The sequence below is a fragment of the Podarcis liolepis genome, assembly GCF_965112155.1.
Source record: "Podarcis liolepis genome assembly, chromosome: 7".
Taxonomy (NCBI): Eukaryota; Metazoa; Chordata; class Lepidosauria; order Squamata; family Lacertidae; genus Podarcis; species Podarcis liolepis.
In genome coordinates, this window is record NC_139561.1 from 60,252,261 (window position 1) to 60,279,759 (window position 27,499).

The 27,499-nt window shown below is 44.6% G+C and overlaps 2 protein-coding genes across 2 annotated transcripts; both read right to left on the reverse strand.

The window, feature by feature from the left end:
• Positions 1-842: 842 nt before the first annotated feature.
• On the reverse strand, positions 843-9,184 carry PPIE (peptidylprolyl isomerase E). The gene is made up of 10 exons (XM_083511675.1): positions 9,079-9,184; positions 8,868-8,966; positions 7,427-7,470; positions 6,424-6,450; positions 5,825-5,906; positions 5,588-5,688; positions 4,892-5,015; positions 2,560-2,745; positions 1,144-1,286; positions 843-1,047 (listed from the first exon to the last, which is right to left on the reverse strand). The coding sequence occupies exons 1-10, from the start codon at positions 9,155-9,157 to the stop codon at positions 979-981; spliced, it is 954 nt and encodes a 317-aa protein (XP_083367801.1). The 5' UTR covers positions 9,158-9,184; the 3' UTR covers positions 843-978.
• A 2,767-nt stretch (positions 9,185-11,951) lies between these two features.
• Positions 11,952-26,768, reverse strand: PABPC4 (poly(A) binding protein cytoplasmic 4). The gene is made up of 15 exons (XM_083511611.1): positions 25,147-26,768; positions 21,976-22,169; positions 21,433-21,548; positions 20,854-20,993; positions 19,927-20,021; positions 19,241-19,378; positions 18,516-18,611; positions 17,320-17,592; positions 16,884-16,971; positions 16,174-16,293; positions 15,177-15,304; positions 13,864-13,957; positions 13,037-13,167; positions 12,828-12,926; positions 11,952-12,311 (listed from the first exon to the last, which is right to left on the reverse strand). The coding sequence occupies exons 1-14, from the start codon at positions 25,337-25,339 to the stop codon at positions 12,840-12,842; spliced, it is 1,893 nt and encodes a 630-aa protein (XP_083367737.1). The 5' UTR covers positions 25,340-26,768; the 3' UTR covers positions 11,952-12,311; positions 12,828-12,839.
• Between the last annotated feature and the right edge of the window lie 731 nt (positions 26,769-27,499).

Here is a 27,499-nt window from a genome sequence, read left to right on the forward strand (position 1 = left end):
TGTGTTCTGGCTACTCCAATTTCAACCCACCCACTTCTTGCAAGAGCTCACCAAAACTTGGACAGGGAGCTGGGAAGGAGATGCTGGTGGCAGTTTACCCCACCAAGTTTGCTGGAGCCAACCGTACTCTGAAATGTATCATGTGGTGAAAGAAACTGGTACTTAAGGGTATGCTGCATTGGCACATGGAGGTTCTACCCTGGCTGATAAACACTGGGAGCATAAGTAGATCTAAAGCTCTTTTAAGTGAACTATTTTAGGATGGCTAACCTATAGAGAGTTTAGAGGGGCATTAGACCCATTCACAGAAGGCCTCTCAGCGTGATTTCACAATGATTTCTACACAATCAGTGTCACCTAGGAATGTTTTATCAGTCAACAAATAAATTGAATTAAGAAAACAAACACTAGATTATCATTTAACGTTGTATATGAATGTAACCACCAGCTCTCCAGATTTAGTGGTGACAAGGTGGCCATGCTGGCATCTTCTGGGCACAGGACTTAGGCTGGTAAGACAAAGCACAGCTTCACTGTAGATTTGGGATATTAAAGTTAAGATCTCAAACATCTATTGAAGTTGTCTAACTGCACCAGGTCTCAATAGGTCTGAGCCAGGTTTTCCTAGATCTAAAAATCTCCACAGTACCTTTTCAATCTCTTGAAAATGTCCAGAAAAGGACAATGCAATGTCTCAGGGAGGCTTTTTCCTGTGGTGAAAGAGTTCGGTTAGAGAAGTCTATAGTGTTTTAACCTAAAAAGTTCTAATTGTAGTTCAGAAAGACAAACATGGCTGAACTGGCAAGAAAGTTTAAAAAGCTAAACTCTTAAAAGGCCAGGTGTAAAAAAATAGCTATAATTTATTTATAGGAGGAAAAGTTCTGTACAAAAGAGATTTCTTTAGAATCTACAGATCTCAGTAAGGACATACAAATACACTTTTTGTAACCAAGTGATGTGGTGCTCTGCTCATTTCGTTCACACATATTCACCACAGTCCGAGATGATAACTTTTTGCTTTGGTTTCCCATCTTTGCTGCCTTCGGCCTTTATAATAAAGAGAGAGAGGAGCAGATGTTAAAGTCAGGTTAAAGGAAGAAATAAAAACGTGCTGGGACATTTCAGTCCCTCTGGCTTTCTAACCTCGATCTGCCGCACCACGTCCATTCCTTCCGTCACCTCTCCAAAGACCACGTGCTTCCCATCCAGCCAGTCAGTCTTATCACATGTGATGAAGAACTGTGAGCCGTTGGTGTTGGGGCCAGAATTGGCCATGGACAGCAAGCCTACAAAGACACAAGCCATCCTTTTCAAAATTTCCTCCAACGCTGGAATAAAAAAATGTATCTGTGTGTTTGTGTGTGCGCGCATGTTTATAACAAATTGAGGAAAGGGGAACAGGTGACAAGACAAGACAAGGAGTTGAGGCTGAACTCCTGCACCTCCAGCTTTGGAAGACTAGAAGATACGGTAAAGGTAAAGGCACCCCTGCCGTACGAGCCAGTCTTGACAGACTCTAGGGTTGTGCGCTCATCTCACTCTAGAGGCCGGGAGCCAGCGCTGTCCGCAGACACTTCTGGGTCACGTGGCCAGCGTGACGAAGCTGCTCTGGCAAACCGGCACCAGAGCAGCACACGGAAACGCCGTTTACCTTCCCGCTATAAAGCGCTACCTATTTATCTACTTGCACTTAAGAGTGCTTTCGAACTGCTAGGTGGGCAGGAGCTGGGACCAGACGATGGGAGCTCACCCCGCCGCGGGGATTCGAACCGCCGACCATGCGATCGGCAAGTCCTAGGCGCTGAGGTTTTACCCACAGCGCCACCCGCGTACTGTAGCATCTTTTATACCTGCATTTAATTATATATTTTTAAAAAGCCAACTACCGCCATTTGGGAGATATAAACGTTTCACACTTTGCATTGTTGCAATATATCCCCACCCCACCCCAAAATCTAACAGCTCCCACTTCCTTTAATTCTTTGCCTGGAAACTTGAAATTTGGAAGATTATGTAAAAACAAACACTCTTAGAATAAATCTAAGTAAAAGAAACAATTCTGCCTCATTTGCAGTAAGCAGTGTTGAGGAACCTGGATTCTTTTGTGCAGAGCTAGCTTCAATGCAAGAAGTGGGGGACCAGGTGTCTTGGGCAAGATGGCCTTAGGAAGCCCACTTGACTATGTGATGGTGGTGGCTGGTTGGAGTGAAGGGAAGAGAGGCAGGAGGATAACACCACCCCAACTATCTCTGCACCACCACAGAGCAGGCGCTGGGGCATGCTCCAACTTGGCACAAACCTGCTGGATATCATTAGTATTCATTAATGTATGCATCTGCCAAAATAGGCTTCTAAGTCATTTACAAATTATGAAGTGGTTATGCTAATATTAAAATATAAGCATCCATAATTAAAATACACAATAAAATAATTCTAAACAACACAGCAATTAAAGCAGGAGGCTCAAGTCAAAAGATCAAGAGAACCTCGACTCCAAGCTGCCTGACCAACTCGAGGGCAAATAAACGCACCCTCCACCCCAGCAACTCTGTTACTTACCTGCCCCTGTGTGCTTCAGGATAAAGTTTTCATCATCAAATTTCTTCCCGTAGATAGATTTGCCCCCAGTGCCATTGTGGTTGGTAAAATCTCCCGCTTGGCACATGAACTGAGGGATGACACGATGGAAGCTGCTCCCCTTGAAGCCAAAGCCCTTTTCATGTGTGCACAGGCAGCGGAAGTTCTCTGCAATCCAGGAGGGTCAAAACAGAAATGTTCAAAATTGAGGAGGACAACGAAGGTGGTTATGGCAGCTAGGGCTGGGCAATATTAGGTTTTCAACATCACCAACCCAACATCGCAGTTGAAGAGAGCTGCATGGGCCCCAGCCTGCAAGGCCCCAGTTGAGACTACTTCAGCTCGCTCTCTGCAGGAGCTGAGGTGCTTTCAGCAATGCAGCTGGCCCCAGCCCACTGCTCAGCTGGAGGGCGTGAAGGCTCCCATCCCCCCAGCTGAGATAGCCCTCCACTCCCCAAGATGGAGGGAGCCCTGTGATGGAGCCCGACAGGCTCAGTTTGCAAGGCTGCCTTTGCCAGCAAGGTGTGAGGGGCGGGCAAGGAGCCTCCTTTTCTTGGGAGAAAGAAGTTGCTTGCTTGCCCTCTCCTTGCCGGCAAAGATGGAGGCATCCCTGAGAATAGAGCCTGACAGGCTCTGTTCACAGGGATCCTTCAGCTTCGTCGGCAAGAGTGTGGGTGCAAGCAGCCTCCTTTTCCTATGAGAAAGAGGCTGCTTGCTCGCACCCTCCCTTGCCAAAAAACAGAGGAAGCACTGCGACGGAACCTGGCAGACTCTGTCGTCAGGGCTCCCTTTCACCTTCGCTGGGACGGCCCTCTCAGCCAGAGAGCGCAAAGACTTGACCCCCGGCTGAGCAAGATCCCCATCCGACACGCGCGCATGCCGGAGGGATGGGGGCTTATTTGCACACCTCAGCCAGGGAGCGCAAAGCCTCCCACTCCCACGCATGCTAGCAGGAGAAAGATCAAGGCTTCCTCAGCCGCGAGCGGTTACAGTTTAACGGAGCTCCCACGCCGATGTTGGCTCACACGAGCCACTGGCAGGTTGGGGGCTCTGTAAAACTGCTTGGCTGTGGCGAGGGCAGCCGTGCACTTGTCAGCCAAGCAGTTTAAAGACTCGGAGGGAGGAACAAGCTGTATCGGCACCTGGCCAGTGCAGCTTGGTTCTCCCTCTGTGTTGGCATAACGGGCAGACCGCGATGGCAGTTTCACACTGGTGAACGCACCCAGCTCTGAGTCCTTCAGTGGCCAGCTGCAGCTTGTTTCTCCCTCACTGTGCTGGGCACTGGAGGGACAAGGGAACAGTGGAGGTTTCACTAGCGATATACCGCTTAGTGAAACCACATTCGCAGTCTACCCCTCATACCTGTCCTGGGCAATATATCAATATATATCGCCCAGGCCTAATGATAGCTACAAAGATAGCCTCATATCATACAACAAAACGTAGCTGAATGAGGTAATAGTTCAGCCTCTTCAGAATAATTCTACTATACTCAGTGCTATTTTTCTAGAAAAAAGGTGTCCGAACTCACCATGAACACCTCACTTATTCTCCGATAATGGCAATGGCACCCACCTGAGAGGGGCCAGAACTGAGTTCTGGTTAGTTCTGGCTGGGGGAAAAAAGCCCTGACTATACTGATAATTTAACTGAATTCCAACTGAATTCTAAAATTTAAAAACAAAACAACGGTATCTAATATATGCAGAAATAAACAACAATGCCAGTACTTCCACTGCAGGAGAAAAAGAGACAAGTAAAATGGCATTTCCCCATGTTTGCAGAGGATGCAGAACACAGTAAAGGAGAGGGGCTTCTTTAGCTCACATCAGAGCAAGGAGGAAGATAAGGGAATAAGTCTGCTGCTTCAGGAAATGGCAGAATTTTAATGGATAAGCAGGAAAAGACAAAATGATTTTGTTTTGACTCAGTCTTGTGCTCAACTGGGAAAGAGGGATTTGTAGCCCAGGATAAAAGAAACAATGCTAGAGAACATGTAACTACTTGAAATCAAATCTCCAGGGCCAAAGGAAGCTTACAGATGTTACTTCAGAGCTGCTGTGTGACATCTAATGATAGTCACACTCAGAGTAGACCCACTGAAATCAATGGGTCGACTCTGAATGCAATGAACATTGGATATCAGCAAGTGCCTGCCATCTGTGGGAATTCTTAAGAGAACGGGTGAGGTGCTGAAATGTCCTCCAACTTCAAAAAGCAAAGCGAGGCGGATCTAGGCAATTGATCTGAAATACTGTGGGGGGAAATGTGGGGTTTCCAACCTGCCACTGTACAAAAAGGAGCCTTTTCTTACCGGTGGTCATAGGTACAATATCTGATCGTAACAGGATGTTCAATCGACCAGCAGGCTTGTTTCCAATCTTGATGTCCATGTAAACCTGGGGGTTTGCCCTTGATTTTTTTGCTGGTGGTTCACCCTAGATGAAACACAGAGCTTTTTCCAAGTCCAAAACCCTAGTCACCTCAACCATGAGTTTGAAAGCGACCTCAGCAAAGCCACTATCTCTATGTGACCAGCCTTAGCAGGATTGTTGTAAGGTTTGCTGTGATAATGTACAGGAAGCAACTAGATACTTCAAAGCACTTTATAAAGGTATTATTATTATTATTATTATTATTATTACTATTGCTGCTGCTGTGATCTCTAAGTGAATTTTGCCACCTCTGAAAGCAAAGAAAGCCCTCTTAAGGTGTGTGTGATGTGGAAGAAGAGCATGCCATGCCTCCAAACGGCACTCAGTTGTCAGGCAACCTGGTGTGCACAGGCGTAACACTACCATCCATTGTGCAGGCAGGCAAAGAGGCTGTGCAGGCTAAACTTGGGGTACTCTGCAACTTAAGGGGGACTGAAAGTGCTCAGCAAGTGCAACAGATTATTAGTAACAAGCCCCCTGTGTAGATGTGGCTCAATAGTTATGTCCCCCCAAAGATGTTGCAACTACAGAGCGCTGCATCCTCCCACCCACAAGCCAAGATAATGCCTTTGTACCTCCTGTGCCTCTGATCGGGCAGGCTCTGCCCCTTCTTCCTCCACATTCTCCTCCAGCGTCTTTCCTGAAAATTTCTTCAGCCAGTCATCATCTGACCAAACTGTCAAAGAGAAACAGAAGGGGGGGAAAGAATCTAGTATTGATCTTTTTGCCATCAAGGTATAAAATACAATGGCTTCCCCACACACAATAGCTAAGACTATCAGCTTGTGGCACCAATCTGTTCCATGCCTCACCTGGGCGGGAAGATCCTTCCTTAATCCTCATCGGCTTGGCCAGGTTGACACGAATAGTTCTCCCAAAGAGCTCAGATTCATTCTAGAAAGGGGGACAGTATTATTTAATGACATACTTTTATCCCACCCTTCTGCCAGAGTTCAAAGCAGCACCCCTTCAGTTTATACTCGCAACTACCCTGTGAGGTAGACTAGGCTAAGAGGGAGCAACTAGCCCAAGATCACACCCGCTGGGTGACAAAGAAGTCACTTTGCCAATTAAGTGGTATATAAATTAATCATTAATAAAAACATCATAGAATTTTCCTTCCTGGCAGTTCAAGAGGAAGGGAGGAAAGCAGAGGGCATTGGGCACATGAGCCCAATGCTTTCTGTAACACTGGTTTAGTGTTTGTGAATCAGGCTAATGCATAGCAAGGAGATCTTTCAATTCTTAGTTCTCAAAGGCCATCTGAAACTAACATTTCTGCATGAGGAGGCTGTGTAAAGCACCCCAGAAGGGAGGCCCAAGGTGTCTGGGCTGCTTTCTTCACATGAAATGGAATCCAGAGCAGGGGCATCATTTGAACTTTCCAGAAAAGTAAGTAAGATCAATTTACCATGTTGTCAATGGCGGCTGCAGCATCCTAAAAGGAAAAATATAGATTTTACTATGTGCTTACTTGCTCACCTAGTTCACTCCAGCTTGGTGTCCCTATGCCAAGAAGTCCCCCCCCAAAGATATTTATTAAAGTTTTTAAAATATAACAATAGAAATGGGAAAAAAAATACAAAATACAACATAAAAACAATTAAAAGACAAATAATTTTCCATAACATATCTTCCTTACGCTTATTTCCCCAGACCTCCTCATACCTCCCTTCTTTGTATTCCACTTCAATTTGTTAGTTCAGCAAATCCTTACCATTAAGCTTTTACCCATTTGTAAACTTTCGTATCTGCATTACAGCTGGAAACCCCTTAGTTTCTTTCCAACATTCTTCTAACATTCATCAATTTTACAATATTTCTGTAAATAGTCTTTAAATTTCTTCTACCTATGCCAAGAAGTATTAAGTGTGAGAGAGAAATTGTTCCTAGGAGCCACAAGAAGCAGGATAGTCAGGCACATTATCGCTACAGGCTTACAAAGACAGAAATACACTTCTGAACACCAGTCTACAATTCTGCCCATTCACAGTTTCAACAGTCGCATGCTCTGAAATTTAACTGGAGCAGCAGGAATGTAATGAGGAAGAGTCATGATTCTGCATGGTTAAGCAATACAAGCTTCTGTTCCACTGTAATCCTAATGGTGCCTTCAAACACTGCTTTCTGACCCAAGATACATTTACTCTCTACCACTCATTCAATTTTAATTATTCAAGCAACTATAAAAATATTCCTGGAAAATCAAGAAGTTTCCCCTGCCCTCAAAGGCCTTGATTATCTAATGGCCAACCCTTCCTTCTTTGATTAAACCCAGCCACTACCCAAGTCAGCACCCTTTTTTACCACCACCACCCCACCAGCAGTTCAGCAAATGTGAGGGGAAATGGATGAGCAAAACGTCAACAAATCTGAAAATCCACCTCAAAACTCCCCCCTCTGCTATTCCTCACCTCAGCCAGCTCAAATTCAATGAAAGCAAAACCTCGATGCTTTTCTGCAGAAATACAAGAGAAAAGTTAGCACTCAAAGGCTCCAACGCAGACAAAAAACATCAACATAAGATTGCAAAGAGAAGCAAAATATCTCAAACTGACATTTCAGAAGCCCCGTCCAATTGATTTATGGCATGTTACTAGTAGACCATTTAGTGAACAGAAGTAAAATGCTCAGAAATTCACTTTCATTCTACCACCTGGATGCTGTTTTTTCTCAGAGAATATAGAAAGCAAGAAGCCACAAAGATCGTGGCCTAGAAGTTCTGTTTTTTTGTCAGGACCAATTTATAAGTACAAATCTAAAACCAATCTGCATCATGCTGAAGTAAGAATTCAGAGCTAAACTCCTAAAAATAATAAAATAAAAAATAATAATTTATTTATACTCCGCCCATCTGGATGGGTTTGAACTAATCTAAGATCGAAATGACTGGAACAGAACAACACAAATAATTAACAAACACTGTGGAGTGAAATTATAGATGGTGCAAAATATTGGGCACACTCTTTTTCATATTTCATTTATGGAAAAAATGCTTATGGAGCTCATACACCAGAAGCTGAAAGTCCAAAGAGCTCTGTGTGTCATCCAGGAGTTATGATGAGCAGTTGAAGCTCATGAGTCTCATTTGAGAACAAGTACAGTATGATATGCTGTCAAGACTAAACCTAAGGATACCTCACCTCGGTCACAGTTTGGAAAAAGTCTTAGCATCTGAGCCACCTGCTATTAGAGTCCACACTTAAGGCATACAATATCAAATGTAATGTGGTGGCCTAAAAATTCAAGTATTTCCTTAGGAATCCAAAGCATCACTCCTGTCCATGGATAGACCTCGAGTAGGAGGATGCAAGAGAGGACAGGGCTCCAGCATCTTGAGCAGTTGTGCAAACGGAGCCATTTCAACAGGCACAGCTTCGCATGCCAGGTGTGGTTTCCCTTCTTTTAAACAACTGTTCAAGGTGCAGGATCTCTGTCCTCTCTGGCATCTTGCCCAACCTAACACGCAGGGCCCTTTTTCAAACCCACTTGGAGGGGCCAAGCAGGGATTTGGGGAAGAAACATCCCACGCCAGAGGGAAACGCCTTTCAAAGCAACAGGAATCACTGCATGCCGATGGTGGCCATGATAGAGCTCCTGCACCTTCAGCATTAGCCCTGCAGCAGAGAAGATCCCCGCATGGCAAAGTTACCACCTGCAGAAATCCTCTCTCGGCTCAAGATGCAGGAGAAAAATCCCGCCCTCCAGCTCAGCCTTCCCCAACGCCGGGAACTCCTCCCTCCGCAGGTTTTGGACCGGGGCTGATGGGAGTTGTAGTCCAAAGCCTCTAGAAAGCCACCCGAGGCTGCTGCTGCTGTAGCTACGAATCCAAGCGCCCCCCTTCCTCCTCCTCACCTGTTTCGTAGTCCAAGGGGATCTGGATATCCGTGATGTCGCCGAAAGGGATGAAGGCTGCGTGGAGCACCCGTTCGTCCACCTCCTCCGCCAGCCCGCCTGAAAGACGCACGAAGGCCACACGCTTAAGTCGGGGGTCCCGGGGGTCGCCAACCCCTTCCCCCTTTCCCTCCGCCGCCCCCTTTTCCCCGCCTCCCGAGCTCTCACTCACCCACATAGAGCACCCTCTTGGTAGACGCCATCTTTTTCCTTTCCCACAATCCTTTTCCGCGCCGGAAGTAAAACGTCATCGCCGCGCGCCTTCGCCCCAGGGAAGCCGCTCTGCAGCGGGGCTCCTCGGGCAGGGCGGGGCGCTGTTGTGCCCAGCCCTAGGGGAGAGGGGGCCAAGTGGGCGGGACCAAGACCCCCGCCTGCAATCCTGAAGAGCCACTGCTGTCAGTCAGTGTGGACAGTACTCCGCTTGGGGGGACCCAAGAGTCTGCACAAGGCGGCTTCCCATGTTCCGATTTACTTCGGCCCTTTTGCTCAGAGCCATGAGGACTAGAATCTCTCCAAGCGCCCTGCCTGAAACCCTGGGCAGCCGCTGCCCATCAGTGTAGACAGCACTGAGCTAGAGGCACCTGGAGTCTGACTCTGTATCACCAACAGGTACAGGCAAAAGTTTGTGGGTCACCCGGGGCCCAACAGACAGCCGTTCATGCCTGCAGTGAGAGATTTCCATTGGCAGCCTATGAAATACTATTACTGCGTTTTTCACAAAGAAGCCCATAACTGGAAAAGGTGCAGAAAAAGGCAACCAATGTAAACACAGGATTGGCGCACCTTCGAACAAGCAGAGCTAAAACCGTTTTGACAGCAGGGCGGCTAGTTCAGAGAAAGGGGGGAAAGGCAGCTAAGGAAGATGAGTGGTAAAGAAAATACATAGAGCTTCCTCCTCTCACAATACTAGAAATCAGGGTACCCAATGAAGATGGGTAGCTAAGCATGGAAACCAGAATATGATAGCCACCAACTTAAGATGGCTTTAAAATGAAATTGGATAAAATGCACATGATACAATTTTACCAATGGCTACTAGTAATGATGGCTATATGCTACCTTCAGATTCCAGAGGGCAACTGTTTTGGAGCTTTCTGGAGGCATCTAGTCAGCCACTGTGGGAACAGAACACTGGGCTAGAGAGGCATTTGGTCTGACCCAGTAGCCGCCTCTTGCGTATCTTTCTTGAACAAACAAACTTAGATCATTTGAACAATTGTCTTCTATAATGACAAAAGGAACAGAATAATACAGAATGTTAATTTCATTAGTGTTTCCTAAGCTGTAGCCAACTGATTTCTTTACCAAAATATCTGCTCACTGTTGAAATGCATAGGTGGGGATCCGAAGAGCTATTAATAAGCTCACCCAGGAGAGCTTGGGCATGCCATAGGATTCCTCTGCCTCTTAAAATAGCAGGGCCCTAAGCTATATTTCAAACAAGATTCTGAAAAGGCTCTGCAGTTTCCATAGTGGTCTGATACAAAGAAACAGATTTGTAAGGCATGCAGAACTACCTGTGGTTCTTTAGATCTTAAATATCAGAGACTGGGTATCTTTTCTCAGGTTACACTGGCATGGCCAAACTTGTCCCTCCAGCTGTTTTGGGGCTACAATTCACACCATCCCTGACCACTGGTCCTGTTAGCTAGGGATGATGGGAGTTGTAGTCCCAAAACAGCTAAAATAGAGGCTTCCCAAGCAGTGCTGGTAGTTGGAAAGGGACCTGGGAAGTCATCTAATCCCAATCCAGGGTGTAGATTGCAACATTTTAACAGATACATGGCCTCTGCTTAAATACTTCCAAGCAAGGGAGATCCCAAAATCTCCTGAGACTGACTGTTCCACTGTTCCTTTATTTTCAATGCAAAATTACAACAAAAATTACAAACAAAAAATCCAAAAAAAGCAAAACAAAGCAAAACAAAAAAACACGCCTACAAAGAAAATCATGCCGTCATAATAATCTTTACATACATATACACATATTGACTTCCTTCAATATGTGACTGTTCCACTGTTCCATCAGGAACATTTTTTGTAACGTTTAAGCCAACAGTTCTAGTCTGCCACATGAGAGCTCTTCAGACCACTGAGGATTGCTATCACATCTTCCAGTAACCTTCTCCCAGCTCTTTCAATCATGACTTGGTTCCTAGGCCCTTCACCCTCCCCTGGAGACACTCATGTCAGTGTCCTTAAAATGTGAGGCCCAGAAATATGATTCCACCTGTGGCCTGACACACAATCAAGTGGACTGCTAGACCAGCTTTATGTCAGTAAAACACATCTGTACTTGCTCTCAAGCTTACAATTTATAAGACACGACACAAAAAGGGAAGGGAGGAGAAAAGAAGTTAGTGCAGTTGCCAATTCTTAAAATAACTGGGTGGGCTAGAAGCATTTCAGGTAGCCTGTGGAATGGCTACTGCTAGGTAAGAGTTGAGAAAGAGCCAAAACGCATCTGGTTTCTCAGCAGAGCCAACAGAATACCCCTGCTTCTAATCTCTCCCTCTGCCACATTCTGATGGAACTTTTTATCCTCAGATTTGTGCATTAGGCTTCTGTTAACGCAGTCCAATATTGCACAGCCTTTTAAAAAAGCTATACTGCACTGTTGACTCATGCACACTTCTTCAGATCTATCTGAAGAAGTGTGCATGCACACGAAAGCTCATACCAAGAACTAACTTAGTTGGTCTTTAAGGTGCTACTGGAAGGAACTTTTTTATTTTGACTATGGCAGACCAACACGGCTACCTATCTGTAACTGTTGACTCATGTTCAGCTTGTGATCACAATTATACTACCCACATAGATATCAGCCTTGAAAATAGAATGCTAATGTCAGTCAAGTTGGTGCTGTGTGGCAGCATGAAAATAAGGGGAAGCAAAAGGAATTCGCCCTCAATAGTGTTTGTATATAATTCCTTCACTTCAACCCAGCTTTCACCGGGGTTCCTACCTAAAGGGGTTTGCACTCAGAATACTTTGAAACATGGAGGCCACATTATCAGGAGGCTTGAAGAAGACTCGGGCAATTACTTGAAATATTTTAATTATTTTATTGATAACACTTTCCAGACTTTGCAAACAAGATTGTTTGATCAAAACCAAGAACCACAAATGAAAATGTTCAGTCAGAAAAATGTAAGTGTCTGCTCATGGGAAGACCAGGTAGCTGCAACCCTGGCTTCAAGAAGGAAAACTTGCATATTTAAATCTTGGAAACCAAAAGCAGTAGAAGATTTTTCTTTAATTTTTATTTTTGCAAATAAGGCATATTAACTTTTTTTACACACTGGCAATGTATTATGTTGCATGATATTGAAATGTGCAGTATAATGTTATTTTCTAAACAGCTTCAGGTGGTTTCTTCAGGGGGCTCATTTGGCTTTCTACAACCTATAAAGAGAGAAAGAATGCTGTAATGCTGAATTAGTTCCTCAATTTCTTCCTAGTTACCCACTCTTCAGACAGTGTAATTCTGTATGTTGTTGCACCTCACAGGTTTTGAGAAGAACATAGACATTTTAGGGTTACTTTGCAAAGCAATTATGGATCAAGGTGAAGTACAGGTTGAGGGGAGGAGAAATCAACCCTGAATTCTGTTAAAGTTAAATTCTCTACTGATTTTAAGTACTTTCTTGAGATTATCAATTGAATCTTTATGCAAGTGTTTTAGTCTTTATAGGATATAATGATAGCACATGGAACCTGGGACAATTTTAACATTCATTTTTGCAAACAGAAGACAAGTTATCCTTATCGGGTAAGCCTAGAACCAAACCACACTTGCTTTCTTGATACAGCTTTTTGGCACATACAAGACAGAAAGATCCACAGCTTCTCCATATCCGCTCTCAAAGGCAAGTGACAGCTGTGAGCAAAGGGAAGAACCAGGCCAGCTGGAATACTTACCAGCCTCCCTGGTTACGAGGTAGCAGCAACTATGCCCACTTTCTGGGCAGCTTCTTTCTTGGCTTGGTGAGCTTGCAGCACTGCCACAGCCTCCTCCACCTGGGGCAGGAAGAAACCAGGTTCACTATCACTCACCCAAGAAAGCAAAAAGAAGGATACTCCTCCTTGAATGTATGCGGCAGAGTAAAGAGAATGGGGAGAGCCATTACCTTCGAACGGAGGGATTCTGGGGATTCTAGCATGTGCAGCAACTCTGAATTGTCAATCTCTAGCAGCATTCCTGTGATCTTTCCTGCAAGGCTGAGATGCATAGCTTGGATGAGCGGGAACAAACGTTCTCCTAGGGAAGCAAAAGTTAAGCCAGTCAAGAGGAAGGGTGTCAACTTCAGGCTCACACAGCCAGGGCAATGTGGGGGGAAGAGATCCTTGAGTCTGAAGGTATTTTCTGTACCACCCAGTCAGCTAGATGATGGGTGAGAGACACTGTGTTGGCCAGCATGTAATGGCTTTTTCCACCTGCCCTGTCCCACCCTCCCTTCATAAGGGAGCTGTTTTCAGAGGAAGAACTGTGAAGGGGAGAGACTCCATTTCACCTGTGCTGCCCCACCTCCAACCAACCCAAGGAACCTTCAGTAGGGAGTTGATGCCACAGGTGTCATGTAACATAATACACATAAGCAGCATAGAAATATAATCAACTGCGTCAAAGGGACTGGAGATCAACACAGAAAGCAGGTATCTTCCTAAATCATAATATTAAGTGCCATGGGATATCGACACACAAGACTCTGTTGGTCCTCTATGAAGCTTCCCAGGAAAAGCTCTAAATGGGAGTTGCCCACCACCCCACCAAACTAGAATCGACAGCTTTCCAGTACAATCATTTACAATCTGAGAAGTAAGATATTAAGCTATTATGTACCCTGTCACTTCTGTACACCTGTGCTTAACATATTGTAAAGAAACTTGCTTTTACAAGATTTTGCCTATGGCACTTGTGCCCCAAATCTCAGAGGGACAGAAAGGATTGGCTTACCCAGCATCTGTTTTTGCTCCTGGGGAGGGGCAGCAGCTAGCATAGATGCAGTTAAAGGCTCTTGTCCTTGCACATGAACAGCAGGCTGAGGGGCCTGTAAAAGAGAAGAAAACTTTTATGTTGTGAACACCCCTGAGATCTACAGATGAAGGGCGGTATATAAATTTAATAAATAAAACAACACAGTAATAAGTGAAAAGGGAATTGGTTCTTTGTTTATTTTAAAACAATAAGCTTATCAAAGAATTATATGCCAAAAGTTCTCTTTTTAGAAGTCATATCTTAACTAAAATGTTCACAACAGTAGTATATCATTCTTACAAGAACTCTTAGTTTTGGAAAGAACTTGTTAAAGGGAATGGAACTACATAATCTCAAAATCCTCAAACTTTGAAACTGGGGACGTAAGAGGAAATGTCTGAATCTTATCAGCAAGGTTCTTTAATAAAACAGCAGGAAGGGGCTGCTGGGAAAACAGAGCTTCCATAAAATGCCTGATGGAATAGGTCTTTGTCAAATGCCTGAAGTTCAACAGGGCAAGTGGAGAAGGGCCTGTCTAATCTCAGCTGGAAGGGCAACAGTACTGCATAATGGCTTCTGGTGGACACAAGCCACGCATCTGAGCCATCAAGAACCACTAACAGAGACTCCCCTAAATAACTCTGTGATGAGGCAGGAATCAGGCAGTCCTTAAAATATCCTAGACCCAACATATTAATGGCCTTGTAAATTCAGAACCTTGACTTTGTCCCACAACCACATGGGACAGCGACTGCAAGCTTTTAAGCTTTGGTGTAATATGTTGGCAGTAGTCTGCCCGCACCAACAATCCCAAGGTAACTTCACTTTATTGTTTTATTCACCCTGTCCTATTATGCTAAATACAGACTTGAAGCTAGTGAAGCAAGCACCTGAAGAAGTTTCTTTAGGTTAACTCAGTTACCCTGCACAAAGCTGGACTGTTGATTTCTGCCCAGACTATACATGTTTATGGCAAAGTGTCTGAATTATATGCCATTTTTTAATGTCATAACAGAAACAGTTGCTTACATACAGAATGCTTACTAAAGTGCCCGCTGACCACAGATTTGGTTGAGATTCAGAATCATGCTGCATTGCAAACAAAGAGGAGAAAACAATCTGCCGCATTAAATTTAAGAAAAGCAGGTCTGAACCAGCATGATAGGAACACAGACACTGTTTCAGCCTGAGACTGAAAGATCTGACCATGATCTTTCATCATGGAAAAACCAGAACACAGATATTCCCTGCAGTCTAACACTGATGTTTCCATGCGAAGCCTCTTGTGTTACCTGCAAAGGCTGTACAGCTGGGTGGGGGCTGCGGACACTGGAGGCATATTTGTATGGCGGAACAGCCCTTGGAGCTTGTGCAGCTACAGGTGGTCGAGGCGCTAAATTTGGAGCTGTGGCAGGAACCCCTGGGGTGTTTTTAAAAAAGAGGTACAAAATGGAGAATCAGAAGGTTTTTTTTTAAAAAAAAGTCAACAGTATCACATATCCCTCTCAAAAGCTCAAGACAACATAGCCCCACTACCATCACTTTATCTTCACAAATAAACTGTTTGCAGATGACATTAGACCAGATTGTAAAGCAAGCTACAGCTTAATAGGAATGAGCAGCGTGCTAATGCATGCTTCTCACACGTTCCTGTGCTGCTGCTCCCCTGCTGCTGACAAAACGAGCCACAGTCCAGCTGCCACGCTGTCTGAACCTGGGCTCATGGCTTGTTTCCTCCAAACAAAAAGTGGTAACCAAGGTTTGTTTGTAGCTCACTGTTCACGATTTGCTGGTGCATGTTGCTCAGTCGCATTAACATGCAGATTTTTAAAACTATGGCTTAACTTTAATGTGACATGCAAGTTAGGTCTGGGACTGACAGGTGAGTGTGGAATTTGAGCCTGGTGTCCCCAATCCTAGTCCTGTTAAGCAAGTTTATTTGAAATTGGGGCTATTATCTGTCAATTCTAATAAGATTTGCCTTTTAAGTGTTTGTTACCCTGGGTTCCTTTGGGAACGAAGGGCAGGTTACAAAATTAATGGTCAATAATAGTACTGTACTAAGTGCAAGGACTAAAATTCTCTGCTACCAAAATGTCTATAGACAGACCCAACTACCTTACTGACTGTCAAGTGTCATGCAACACTATCAGGTGCCCTCAGAAGGAATGGTCAGCAGAACCCCACCACTCTTTGCACACACCAGAAAGCAGAATGATCTACCTTCTATCCACATCCCGAATCAGCTTCTATAAACCAGGAGGAAACCCTGCAAGTCCAGTCACTTACCAACCCTTTGGGTTGCACCAGGCATGCCACGTGAGGCTTGAGCATTGCTCGCTGGAGCCAGGTGGCGTAGGGCTGGTCTTGGTCCAGACTGGCGCATAGTGTTTGGCATTCCTTGGAAGCCTAGAGTGTGTGGGGTTTTTTTGGGGGGGGGAGGCAGAGAGATAGAGAGCACAAAGCTACTGGTCAATCACAGTAGGTCAATACAACTGAACTAAACTGTGGCAAGGACAACCACAGGGATTAGACATTTGTGACACACAGTTTCTGCCAGGCTACCATATCCTGGTAGATCAAAAAAGGAGATGACTGCCTTTACAAGGATGGTGAACTCCTGGCTCAGGGACCTGATAAGGCTGCCCCAAGCAAATGTTTCTTCCCCCTGTCACACAAGACTATTTTTGGCTGTAGGGGCAAAAAAGAAAAAAAACATATACAGCACAGGGTGGGTGGATTCAGCAGCCTGATGGGGATGCAAACTGCCCCCTCCCTACTTCATTTCCTCATCTGATCTGCACAGGACAGCTACTTTTCCTGTATAAATGTGATGTCTGCAAATGTGAGAATGTGGAATGGCCACACTAACCCACCACTGAAATGTGACCACCACCCCCCCCAGAGCTGGCCAAGGGTATATGTGGCCCTTGAGAGAGAGGGGGGGGGAAGGTTTCCTGCCTCTGCCTCCAAGGTCCAAGTGGCTCCTTCATGCTCACCTTGAGGTCTCCCTCCTTGTTGCCAGCGTGGGTTAGGCCTCATCTGAGTCATCTGATTAGGTGCATAGTAAGTGGGTCTGTTCTGAGCCTGAAAAGCAGAGCAGGGCATGCAGTCACATTGCAAAATTACTATTAACATTTATCAGCTGCTTTAGACAAAAGAAAAAGTCTCAAAGCAACTTGATAAATGGTTCTTAAGCAGGTTTAAATGACCCTGTTCATATGTTCCAACCCCCAATTCACAGGAAAAGTGGGGGGAAATATCCTGTATGCTTCATTCTCCAGTGACCAAGAACCTACAAATTTTAAAAGGTGATAGTTTTGCTTATTTCAGGTAGTTTAATATGCCGTAGACAGATCATGTATCAAAGCTAGTATTTTGGACAGAGTAGCTATAATCCTTGAAGAGCCACAACCCATTTTTGCTGGGACTTACCTGGGGCACAGCTGGCATGAAATACCCTCCTGCAGCTGGCTGGAACTGATTGATGATGGCATTGGCAGGCAGGGCTCTCATTCCAGCAATGCGCTGCATGTATTGGTTGGTGAGGTGGGCTTTCCGCTCCTCCTTTCTCTGTGCCAATGCAACATATAGTGGTTTGGAGCCCACAATGCGCCCATTCATTTCCGTTACAGCTTTGGTGGCTTCTTCCGGAGAGGAAAAGCAGACAAAGCCAAACCCTTTGCTTCGCCCGTCTTCCAGCATCACCTAAACAAAGGTAGTTTTTAAAAGCAACTCAGGGAAAGAAAGACTCATGCTTTCTGCACTGATGCTGCGTCAAGTTGCCTAAGCTGGAGGAACACTGCCATGGGTGGGTGGGGAAACACCTCAAGATGGCAGTGTTAGAGGAGTCCCATTGTTAAGAGAATTCATGCAACAGCACTCTGCAAACGGTTCTGCCCACTGGCTTTCTGCCAGGGATAAGTTTGTAACCACAAACAGGACATATAAGAACAGCACTTTGGAAGCAGGCTTGCTCAGTGACCCCAGCCAGCCCTCTCCCTGCCCTTAGTTCACATACGGATGATAACTTTATCCCTGATCTATCACTTGCTAATTAACAGTGCAGATGAAAACCACCACAGGACAACTGCAGGCTTTAACACCCAAATGGCAGAACCTGAGGTACCCCTATGCCTCATCATGTGACTTGCACAGCACTGCTGAACTTAACCCAGGAAACTGCCCTGCATAAGCCCAATGTTGCAAAGGTGTAGAGACAAGCCCTCAACAAAGAGAGAAGTGACTTGTCTGGATTTGCTTTGCATTGCTTTAGCACCATGTGTCCCCAGGCCTACACATATTCTGCCAGGCCTGGGAAAGATTCAGGTGCAGCCCTCTCACAACAGCAGAGGTATGGATCATACATGGATCAGAGGCAAATGTGCGGGTAATTTCACTATCCTCTTGCCCCCAGAGGTTTCAACACATAGCACAAACCAAGTTTGTTTTATGGACAAGATGCATCCAAAGCAGGTTACCTGAAATTAAGTCCCACTGAGTTCAGCAGGTCTTAACTAAATATATTTAGGATTGCACCCTTAGGCAGATTCCTCAACAGTTCCTACTTCTGAGGGACTTTCAGTTATGAAGCCTTACTCTGTGTCTGTTAAATTCCATCCAGTCTTTACCTTGGCACTTGTGATAGACCCAAAAGGAGAGAATTCCTTCCTCAGCTTCTCATCATCAATTGTATCATCCAGGTTCTTAATATATAAGTTAACTCCCTAAAACAGAGAGAAGAAATTGGCATGCCACAGTAAGAATGCAGACGGGGACAACAATTCATCTTTACAAGCAGTAAACTACAAGCAAAGCCAATACGTACTGATTGATCTTTACAAACAAATAACGTTCCATCACCTGCTGAAGGCAAAAAAAACTCCCCAAAACTGAAATGTTACAGAGTTGTAGAGGCAAGTCTCTTGTAAGAGAACATAAACTTGCCTGGATTTCCTCTGTGTTGCTTTAGCATCACATGTCCCCGGGCCTGCACCTCACAGCAAGGAGCGGGAAAGATTCAGATGCAACTCACATCAGCCCCCTTCCCTGGATTTGACTTTCTTCTATGCTACATACAACCCACGTATTGTTACTACCATCCAATTATTGAACTTACTAAAACAGGACCTTCAGCTGATAACCGCTACTCATGGAACCAAAACCTTCACAGGTGGCCAATCCCACTAAGTGTCACTGTTTAATTTGACAGTGTCCATCTTATTTGACATAACAGAGAATGTACAAGGAGAACAGAGTCCAGATGGCAATCTAAGACAAATCACACCATAACGGTTCCATTCCACAAATGTGCGATGTTAGAAACCTAATCAAATCAGGAGCATATTCCTTTTACCTGATACCGGCTGATTCTCTCTTGTTTTAGCTGCTCAAATTTCCTTTTCAGCTCTGCCTGGCGCTCCACTTTCTTCTGTGCCCGGCCCACAAACACCATTTTCCCATTGATATCTTTTCCATTCATTTCTTCCACTGCCTGTAAGGGATTTCAAAAGAGTAAATGTCTCTAAGATGCTGAACTGGTTACAAACACTCTTATTAACACTCCTATTTCTTCTCATGGACTAACGACCCCATCTGAAATTTGGCAGGCTTCATCCACTCAGTAGTGGCAGACATCTTCCAGTTCTGCCAAAAATTAAAAAGGGATAGCCATGTATTGATTTCCCCATCCGTCAACGGGGAGACATGCAAAGCTACATGAAACAAACCAGAGTGAGGCTACCCTTTGGGCTGAAAGCAAAGGGCAATGTCCATCCAAGCCCCCAACCTAAAGCAGGCTCCTTTTTTTCATGTGCCACCCCTAAAAATAATTGCAGAACCACCACATTTTAACCATAAATAAAACCCTTTAAAAGTCCCAAACCACCTTGTTTTGTGGTTGCAGGAAAACAGCTGACAGATAGTGGAAAACAGTTCCAAGGCATAAGACTGGCTCTGTGTTTGGGTGCCACCCATAAACGTTTGCTGAATGCCTGTGTTCCAATCCAGAAGGAGGTAATGCATATTCTGTAACCTATATACCTTGTTGGCTTCTTCGTGCTTCTCAAAGCTCACAAAACCAAAGCCTTTCGACTTCCCAGTGGGATCTGTCATGACTTTAACACTGAGAGTCTTACCTATTACCAGAAGAAGAGAGTTAGCAAAGGTAGCTTACAGCAAAATTTCAAGGAAGAGCTTTCAAAATGAAAACCTGTAGCTTAAGGATTATTCCCCACACCAAGTCAACATTGATGCTTCAAATTTGCCAGGATGAGACCCAATGTTTACAATATCTCCCTGGAGAAACACCCTATTTATTCTGCTTTGCAATCTCTCTTTCCTTTTCCCTTTATTATATTTTATTGCCAGGAACTATTAGATAATCCTATGCATAAGAATTTAAACAATTTTGCTCTCAAAAAGAACACCCAAGTGCTGAAAAATAAGTTCTCAATTCTCTCTATATTAATTTGCTCCAGTGAGTACATGGACAGTAACCAAAGAGCCAGAATTACAACAAAAATAAAGTCAGTTTAAAATGGGGGGAACTTGTAAATACTAACTAAAAAGTGAAGTCATAAACAATGTATTGCATAAAAGCTTAGTTAATGAAGCATTATAATATGATGACAAACTATATATACGTATTTTTTTAAACTATCAGTTCAGCATATCTAACACCCTTCAAGTTCAGATACTTTAAAAGCAACAGCAATGAAGAAGGTAGGAAGAATGGCCCCCTGCACTCAAGGATGCTTTGTTGGCATCTTTTCAGCTCTTTCAGCCTTTGGCTTAGCCGTAAGGGATCACTGTGGCTTCCTGAAACCAAACTCTTGACTGTCCTTATGTGAGGATGCTTCACGTGCACAGCACCCAAGAGCCCAGATGATAAATTCAAAAATGAATCAACAAAAAGGTACCAGCTATGATGGCTTCAGATTGTTAACAACTTGCTGCTGGAATATTTACCGTATTTACTGAAAAGCTCCTTCAGCCGTTCATCATCCATGTCATCCCCAAAGTTTTTAATGTAGACGTTGGTGAACTCCTTTGCTTTGGCTCCCAATTCTGCCTCACGCTCTTTACGGGATTTAAATCTCCCAACAAATCTGGATGGGGAAAAGAGAAAAGTTAAGATGAAAAACACTCCCCTGCCAACAACAGAAAAGAAAGGTTTAAAAACAAACAAACAAAAAAACAGGCAGCAGGTGGGTGTGAGAAGGGCAGAAATAAATAGGGTAAACGACCAAGCGGAAAAATCCAGTCCTGATATGGAAGCAGCAGCACAAAAACACCCACCCAGTGCTACTCAACAGGGCAAACCAGAAGGGAGTCAACTAAGCCCAGCAGCAGGGAGGCAGAAAGTGAGGGGCAGGCCCCTACGCCAGGGGGAGTAGGCTGTGGCTCGGGCAGGGAAACTCACCAGCCCTGGAGTAGAGAGGCAGCAGGCCAAAGCTGAGCCAGGAGAACCAGCAGCCTTGTGGGTTAATACTGAGATGCATCACGGCTCATGCGGTGGCTGCCGCTGCTTCTGGCCGAGACACTCACACTTTGCGGTCGTTCAGCAGCATGCCATTCATCTTCTCAATGGCCCGGTCCGCAGCGTCCTGTGTCTCAAAGTGCACAAAGGCATAGCCCTTAGAGCCATTCTCGTCACACACCACCTGCAAGGCAATTGGGCAGAACTGAACAGCATGTCCCAGCACCCCAAGGTGTTGGGTTGCTCACTTCTCTTCACCTGAATTGAGCTTCAAAAAACCTGAGTTTTTTTGCACCAGTATTGTGAATGAAATCACAAGAGCTGTTGTTCAATGTCTGAGCAAAGTTTCCAATCAAGGAAAGGAAATGAAATGCAGTTAGAACACCTGGCAAGAACTTCTTGTCTCCAGATCATTAAAGCTATCTTTTTACTAGATTTCCATATTGTAACTTAACTTACACACACACACACACACACACACACACACACACACACACACACAAAAATCCTATTCCATTTTACATGCATTTAAGACCCAAACTACCTCATGATATGTTAAAATACAATATAAGCAGATCTTCCTGGAATCCTGGGAAGATAAAAAGTCTCACCTTGCAAGAAAGTATATTTCCAAAAGCTGAAAAAGTGTCATAAAGTGCCTTGTTGTCTATGGATTTGTCCAGGTTCTTAATAAAGACATTCCCTACACCTGATTTCCTCAGGGAAGGATCACGCTGAGACCACATGATGCGGATGGGTTTCCCTTTGATCACATCAAAGTTCATGGTGTCCAGGGCTCGCTCAGCTGTAGGATGAGAAGCAATAAAAAGACTGTCCTTTGAGAAAAAGGGAAGCAATCCTTCACAAGCCGGTGTCTCTAAATAATGTCAACCTTATGGACATTCATTCTCTACCCACATCACACATTTAGGCAACCTTTTTTTGATAATTTGTGTTTTAAATAAATAAAATATTTCCTTCAACTAAGCAGCAAACCACCTGAAGACTGAGAGAAGGGGTGGAAAGGTGTGTTTATGTACATGCACATCTATGCAATACTCAACATCTGACTATTGCCAATACTGACTATGACCTCTGCAGGTAATTCAGTAAAGGTAAAGGGACCCCTGACAGTTAAGTCCAGTTGCGAACGACTCTGGGGTTGGAGCGCACATTTCACTTTACAGGCCGAGGGAGCTGGCATTTGTCCGCTCTGCAGGCAGTTTTTCCGGGTCATGTGGCCAGCACGACTAAGCCGCTTCTGACGCAACGGAACACCGACGCCAGAGCAGGACACGAAATGCCATTTACTTTCCCACCGGAGAAGTACTTACTAATCTACTTGCACTTTTTGGCATGCTTTTGAACTGCTAGGTTGGCAGGAGCTGGGACTGAGGCAACAGGAGCTCACCCCGTTGCAGGGATTCGAACCACCGACCTTTTGATTAGCAAGCCCAAGGCTCAGTGATTTAGACTACAGCGCCACGCACGTCCCAGGTAATTCAGTACATCAGCACTAATATGGACAGGTCCAGGAGCACAGTGCAAATACTGCACCTAGTGTATGTAGTAGCAAGCATACTGATGGAAAGATTTTCCCTAACCAGGTGAGACAGGCAGGAAACATGCTTGGTGCATATCCAAAACTTGCCAGTGCCAGGGTTTTTTATATAAACAGCAACAAAAGAATTGGAACCAAGTTGGTATTACCATGTGTACTTCAGCATCACTGCTTTATTCGCCATTCAGGCATTATTATGTATGTTCACCCTATGCCAATACAGTATCAGAGAAGTCCTACTCGAACTAAGTATATTCTAAACATATTCTAATCATATTCTAAAGCTTCAGCAATGTAGACTCTCCCTTAACTCACACTAATCCTCCTTCAGGATTCTATTTCTGTACTGAGTAGCATATTAAAAGGATGATGACATATACACACCAGGATCCTGTTCATAAAATTCAGAGGCTTGGGACTCAGTTGCACGCCAAGTGAGTAGCAGGAAGGAGAGAGCAGGCAAGCCTGAGGCTAGAATGAGAATGTGCTACCTGATATGCTACCCACCTATTTGCCTCTAACAGGCAAAACTGTCCCAACTGGGGGTGGGGGAGGAACCCATGCAGGGCTTTCCTGGCTGCCTCACCTGACAAAAAAGAGCCCAGGTAAAGCAGGGGGGAGCACGGGCAGCAGAAATCAGGAGAGAGAATGAATGAATACAGGCTTAAGATTTCACATATGTCCACAGAAGTACTCTTTACAAAGCTAATCATATGCCTTCTTTACCAAGACCTCACCTACAAAATTAGAAAGCTGCCTGGCCAAACTGTACTAAACACCTGTGGCTTCTTTCCCTGATATAGGATATTCTAAATATAGGGAGACTGAGTGGAAAATGTTAGCTAATTTAATGAATCACTCATCATTCTTGACTATACCTCAAAATGCATGTCCTTATTAATATTAAACTGTCTGCATCTCAAGGGGGAGGCAATGCTGTCTTTTTGCCATCAATTCATTTCAGCGCCTTCCCAAAGTAAGTTTCCCCTTTTACCAAAAATAGTTCTCAACAAGTATGCGCAAAATACTACACAGAACCCTTAAAAATTAACCCTCACTGGCTGACCACCTGCTGTTGTTGCCTAGTGTTTCAAGTTGTCCATTGCATCATAGTATGATGCAGACCAGGGCTGTCACGAGTAGTGCTTAAGAGGCGGCTTGCTTCCACCAACACTCCAGGTCACGTTACCAGGCAGGTGGTACTGAAAGCACCTACTGAGCAAGACATGAACACTACCCAAGAGTGAGCCATGGCTGAAATTTTCAAGGACTCTTACTCTCATTCCATTCCCTTACTGTCAATCACTTGCCGAAAGGGGGGGGGGGCACCATGATTTTAGTTGAAAGGGAAGATTCAGTTGTGTTGCTTTAACCAAAAGAATTCCATTTCAAGTGGCACCTCAGCCCAGCAAGTCAAATTTGGCAGCGTTTATTTATAGCAAGAAGAGGTGCTCCAAAGACATGTGTTGGCAAGCACAGCAACCCTTAGAATACACCACTTGCAGCTGAGAGGGGATGAACATTTGGAAGTAGGCATGCAACAAGAGGTTCCACCACAGCACTTGTTGCACCGTAAATATGCTGGACCCCTTGCCCTGCAGAGGTTCCCTAGCAGCATGTGACCATGGGCTTTGAGATGTTGCTGTAAAATAAACATTCCCCCATGCTCGAAGTCATATTTATACAGCACTGTGGCAGATAGACTGGCAGCCTTCTGAAACATTTACTGAAAAATGCTTTTCATTTTCTCTACAAACCTCCATCATATTCAAGTTGAGCTTCCACAAAATAGAATTCCAGGTGATGTACCCCTGCATTTATCTATTTGATTTATATCCAGCTTTACAATGCATAAAGCTCCTCAGTGAACTTACATGAAATAATTACATTAGGGCTGCTTCTCTCACACAGTATTCATCCAGGGTAGCCAATACGCTCTCTCACCAAAACTCCGTATATCAGTCATTAGGGTACTGCAGCTCTTCCAACTGCTTTTTATTCTCAACTTCCTACAACTGTTGGGCCCATTTGCCTAACTGCAGGCTCCTTTAGTTCCTTCCCCTGTAGACTGCAATGCTCAGACAACTCTAGTTTCAGCCAGTGCTTGTTTCTGGGAGACCACGTGGCTGGAAGGAAATGGTGAGAAGCAAGTGGTGTGTGCAGAGTGCAAACTTTGGGATACCATAAGAAATAATCTTGATTTGCCCCATACTGTACTTACCATCAGCTGGTTGCTGAAAGTTAACATATGCATATCCTAGGGAGCGACGGGTTATCATGTCTCTGCAGACACGGATGGAGAGCACAGGACCCGCAGGACTGAACTTCTCATACAGCATGGCTTCTGTGACGTCAGGGTGCAGGTCACCCACATACAGAGATGCCATCGGGTAGCTACTAGCAGCTGTGTTCATCTTTCACTCAGAGGCCCAGATGCTTATGTTAAACTTTTTTAAAAAGTATTTTTTAATATATATATTTTTAAAAAACTTTACTAGCTTTTAGAGGAATGGGGTCAGAGCTAAGAGGAAAGGCTGAAGAAATGCTAGAAAGTATTGGAAAATAAAGGAAAGCAGCTATAAGAGAAAATAGCAGTGCAAATTTCAAAAATATAACTAATATTTGACTTGATAAGAGGACTGAATCAGATTTGGGTGGAAATTTGTACAGAAAACTAAGTTAAGGGACCTGAAATGTTTCAAAAAGCTGTTTAAATGTATTTTTTAAAATGAAATTTCCAATTCTGCCTTTAAAAAAAACCCGTATATCTTTCCCTTGCAAAATGAGCAATTGTGGATTGTATTTTAAATTTGTAGTTTAATACTTCTGGATTAACTCCTTCCCCTGTCTTCCAGATATTAAAAGGGTAACTTTTTAGGAGCAGGGGTCAATAACCCTGTGCCATTTTAAATTAATAACTAACAGCTGTTGCCCCTATAAGACTACTTTGCAACACAGATAAAATCTGGTTTAAAAAGACAACAATATGTATCTACCAAGGCCTGGTATGGCTTTAGTTCTTTTTTAATAAAACCTTTAAAGGGCAACTTTAAAGGGCAGGAAAACAGTACAGAAGGCCAAGCAGATCAAGACGAAGCGAGAGACCTGCAGTCATTAAGAGGGAGAACGAAGGGTAGTGGTAGGAGAGGAGAAAGTGCGCGGAAAGTGGGGCGCCGGCGGCAAGACGAGGCGCGGGGGCGGCAATGAACTGGGGAGGCGGCAAGGCAAACCTGGGCTCTGGCTTCAAGGAAGGTGAACGGGGGAAGAAAAGAAACGGGGTTCCGACCCACTCTGGGCGGGCCGGGTGGGGGAAAGCGATTCTAGGGTGGCGGAAGGTGGGGCAAGATTAGAGGCGAGGTGAAAATAAATAGGAATAAATACGGAGGGGGTGTTGAGGGGGAAAAGACACACCAAAGACGATTGAGGGGGGAAGAAAAATCACGAGGCAGATTTGGGGGTTATTAGAGGCAAAGACAGACAGGCAGAGAAGCGTCAGCCAAAAGCGGCCCCCGCGCAATTAACAATTGCTTAATTATATTATTATTATTATTATTATTATTATTATTATTATTATTATTAAATTAATTACCTTCCTCCTTATTCCTGTTTGTTATAATCAATTTTTTCCTTTGGTTTTTTTTCTCTTTTGCTGTTTTTAAGGCTTTTTTTTCTTTTTAGGGTTTTTTTTCCCGCGCCCCCCTCCCTTCCTCTTCCCTCCTCGGAGGCTGCGAGCAGAGAGGGGGCAGCGCTGGCCGACCAGGACCCTTTATAGGCCGCGCCGAGGCGGGCCGCCGGCCGAGGGCGACGCTGCTGCTCGTGTTGCCGGCGCCGCCGCCGCGAGGGCTTCTGGGCTGCCTCAGCGACAAGGAAAGCGGGGAAGGAAGAGCGGAACACGGAGCGGGACGGAGGGGCCGCCGCCAGCAAGGCGCCGGGAGGTTTCCCCATGAAATCACGTAGTTCCTTAAGGATGCTGAAAATTGTAGCTCTGTGAGGGGGAAACTACAGTTCCCAGGTGGCTGAGTGCGGGGTGCAGCATGAAATGTATGGTGTTGCGACAGATGCAAATCCAGTACACATTTAAAGCCCGTTACTTCCCCGCAAAGAATTCTGGGAACTGTAGTTTGGGTATTGTAGCTTTGTGAGAGGTGAAATACAGTCTCCAGGATTCTTTGGGGGAAGTGGTGTAATTTGATGTGTGGTGTACCTCTCTCTCCTCATATATTAATCTCACTCTCACTCAAACACCCCACTCCTCATTCATATGCATCCTTCTGTCAGAAAAACATGGTCCATGATTTGGCATTGAAAGGACGGGGGGGGGGGGCAAGCAAGGAGGGGAGAATTGTGTGCCACTAATCTCAATATTATTGCTGCTCAGAATATTTATAACCCACTTTCTATCCAAAGATTTCAGGACTAGATTTTTTCCTGAAGCAGCTGATGACATAATGCATTTGTTCTTATCTGTTGTGTTTATTGTATTGAAATAGAAGCTATCAGTATTTTGTGGGAGAGACTCAAGCACATATCAGAAATTTAGGTTAGCACAATGTTATGTTCTATATTTCACACAA

Bases quoted from the DNA above. Each gene is read 5' to 3' on its own strand.
- PPIE (XM_083511675.1), bottom strand. From the start codon at position 9,157: ATGACGTTTTACTTCCGGCGCGGAAAAGGATTGTGGGAAAGGAAAAAG. The intron at 8,967-9,078 runs GTGAGTGAGAGC...TGCGTCTTTCAG, and splicing joins CAAGAGGGTGCTCTATGTGG to GCGGGCTGGCGGAGGAGGTG. The intron at 5,016-5,587 runs GTACAAAGGCAT...TGTTTCATCTAG, and splicing joins CCCGATCAGAGGCACAGGAG to GGTGAACCACCAGCAAAAAA.
- PABPC4 (XM_083511611.1), bottom strand. From the start codon at position 25,339: ATGAACACAGCTGCTAGTAGCTACCCGATGGCATCTCTGTATGTGGGT. The intron at 16,294-16,883 runs GTGAGCATGAAG...CACACACTCTAG, and splicing joins ACAAGGAGGGAGACCTCAAG to GCTTCCAAGGAATGCCAAAC. The intron at 15,305-16,173 runs GTAAGTGACTGG...AAAACACCCCAG, and splicing joins TGGTGCAACCCAAAGGGTTG to GGGTTCCTGCCACAGCTCCA.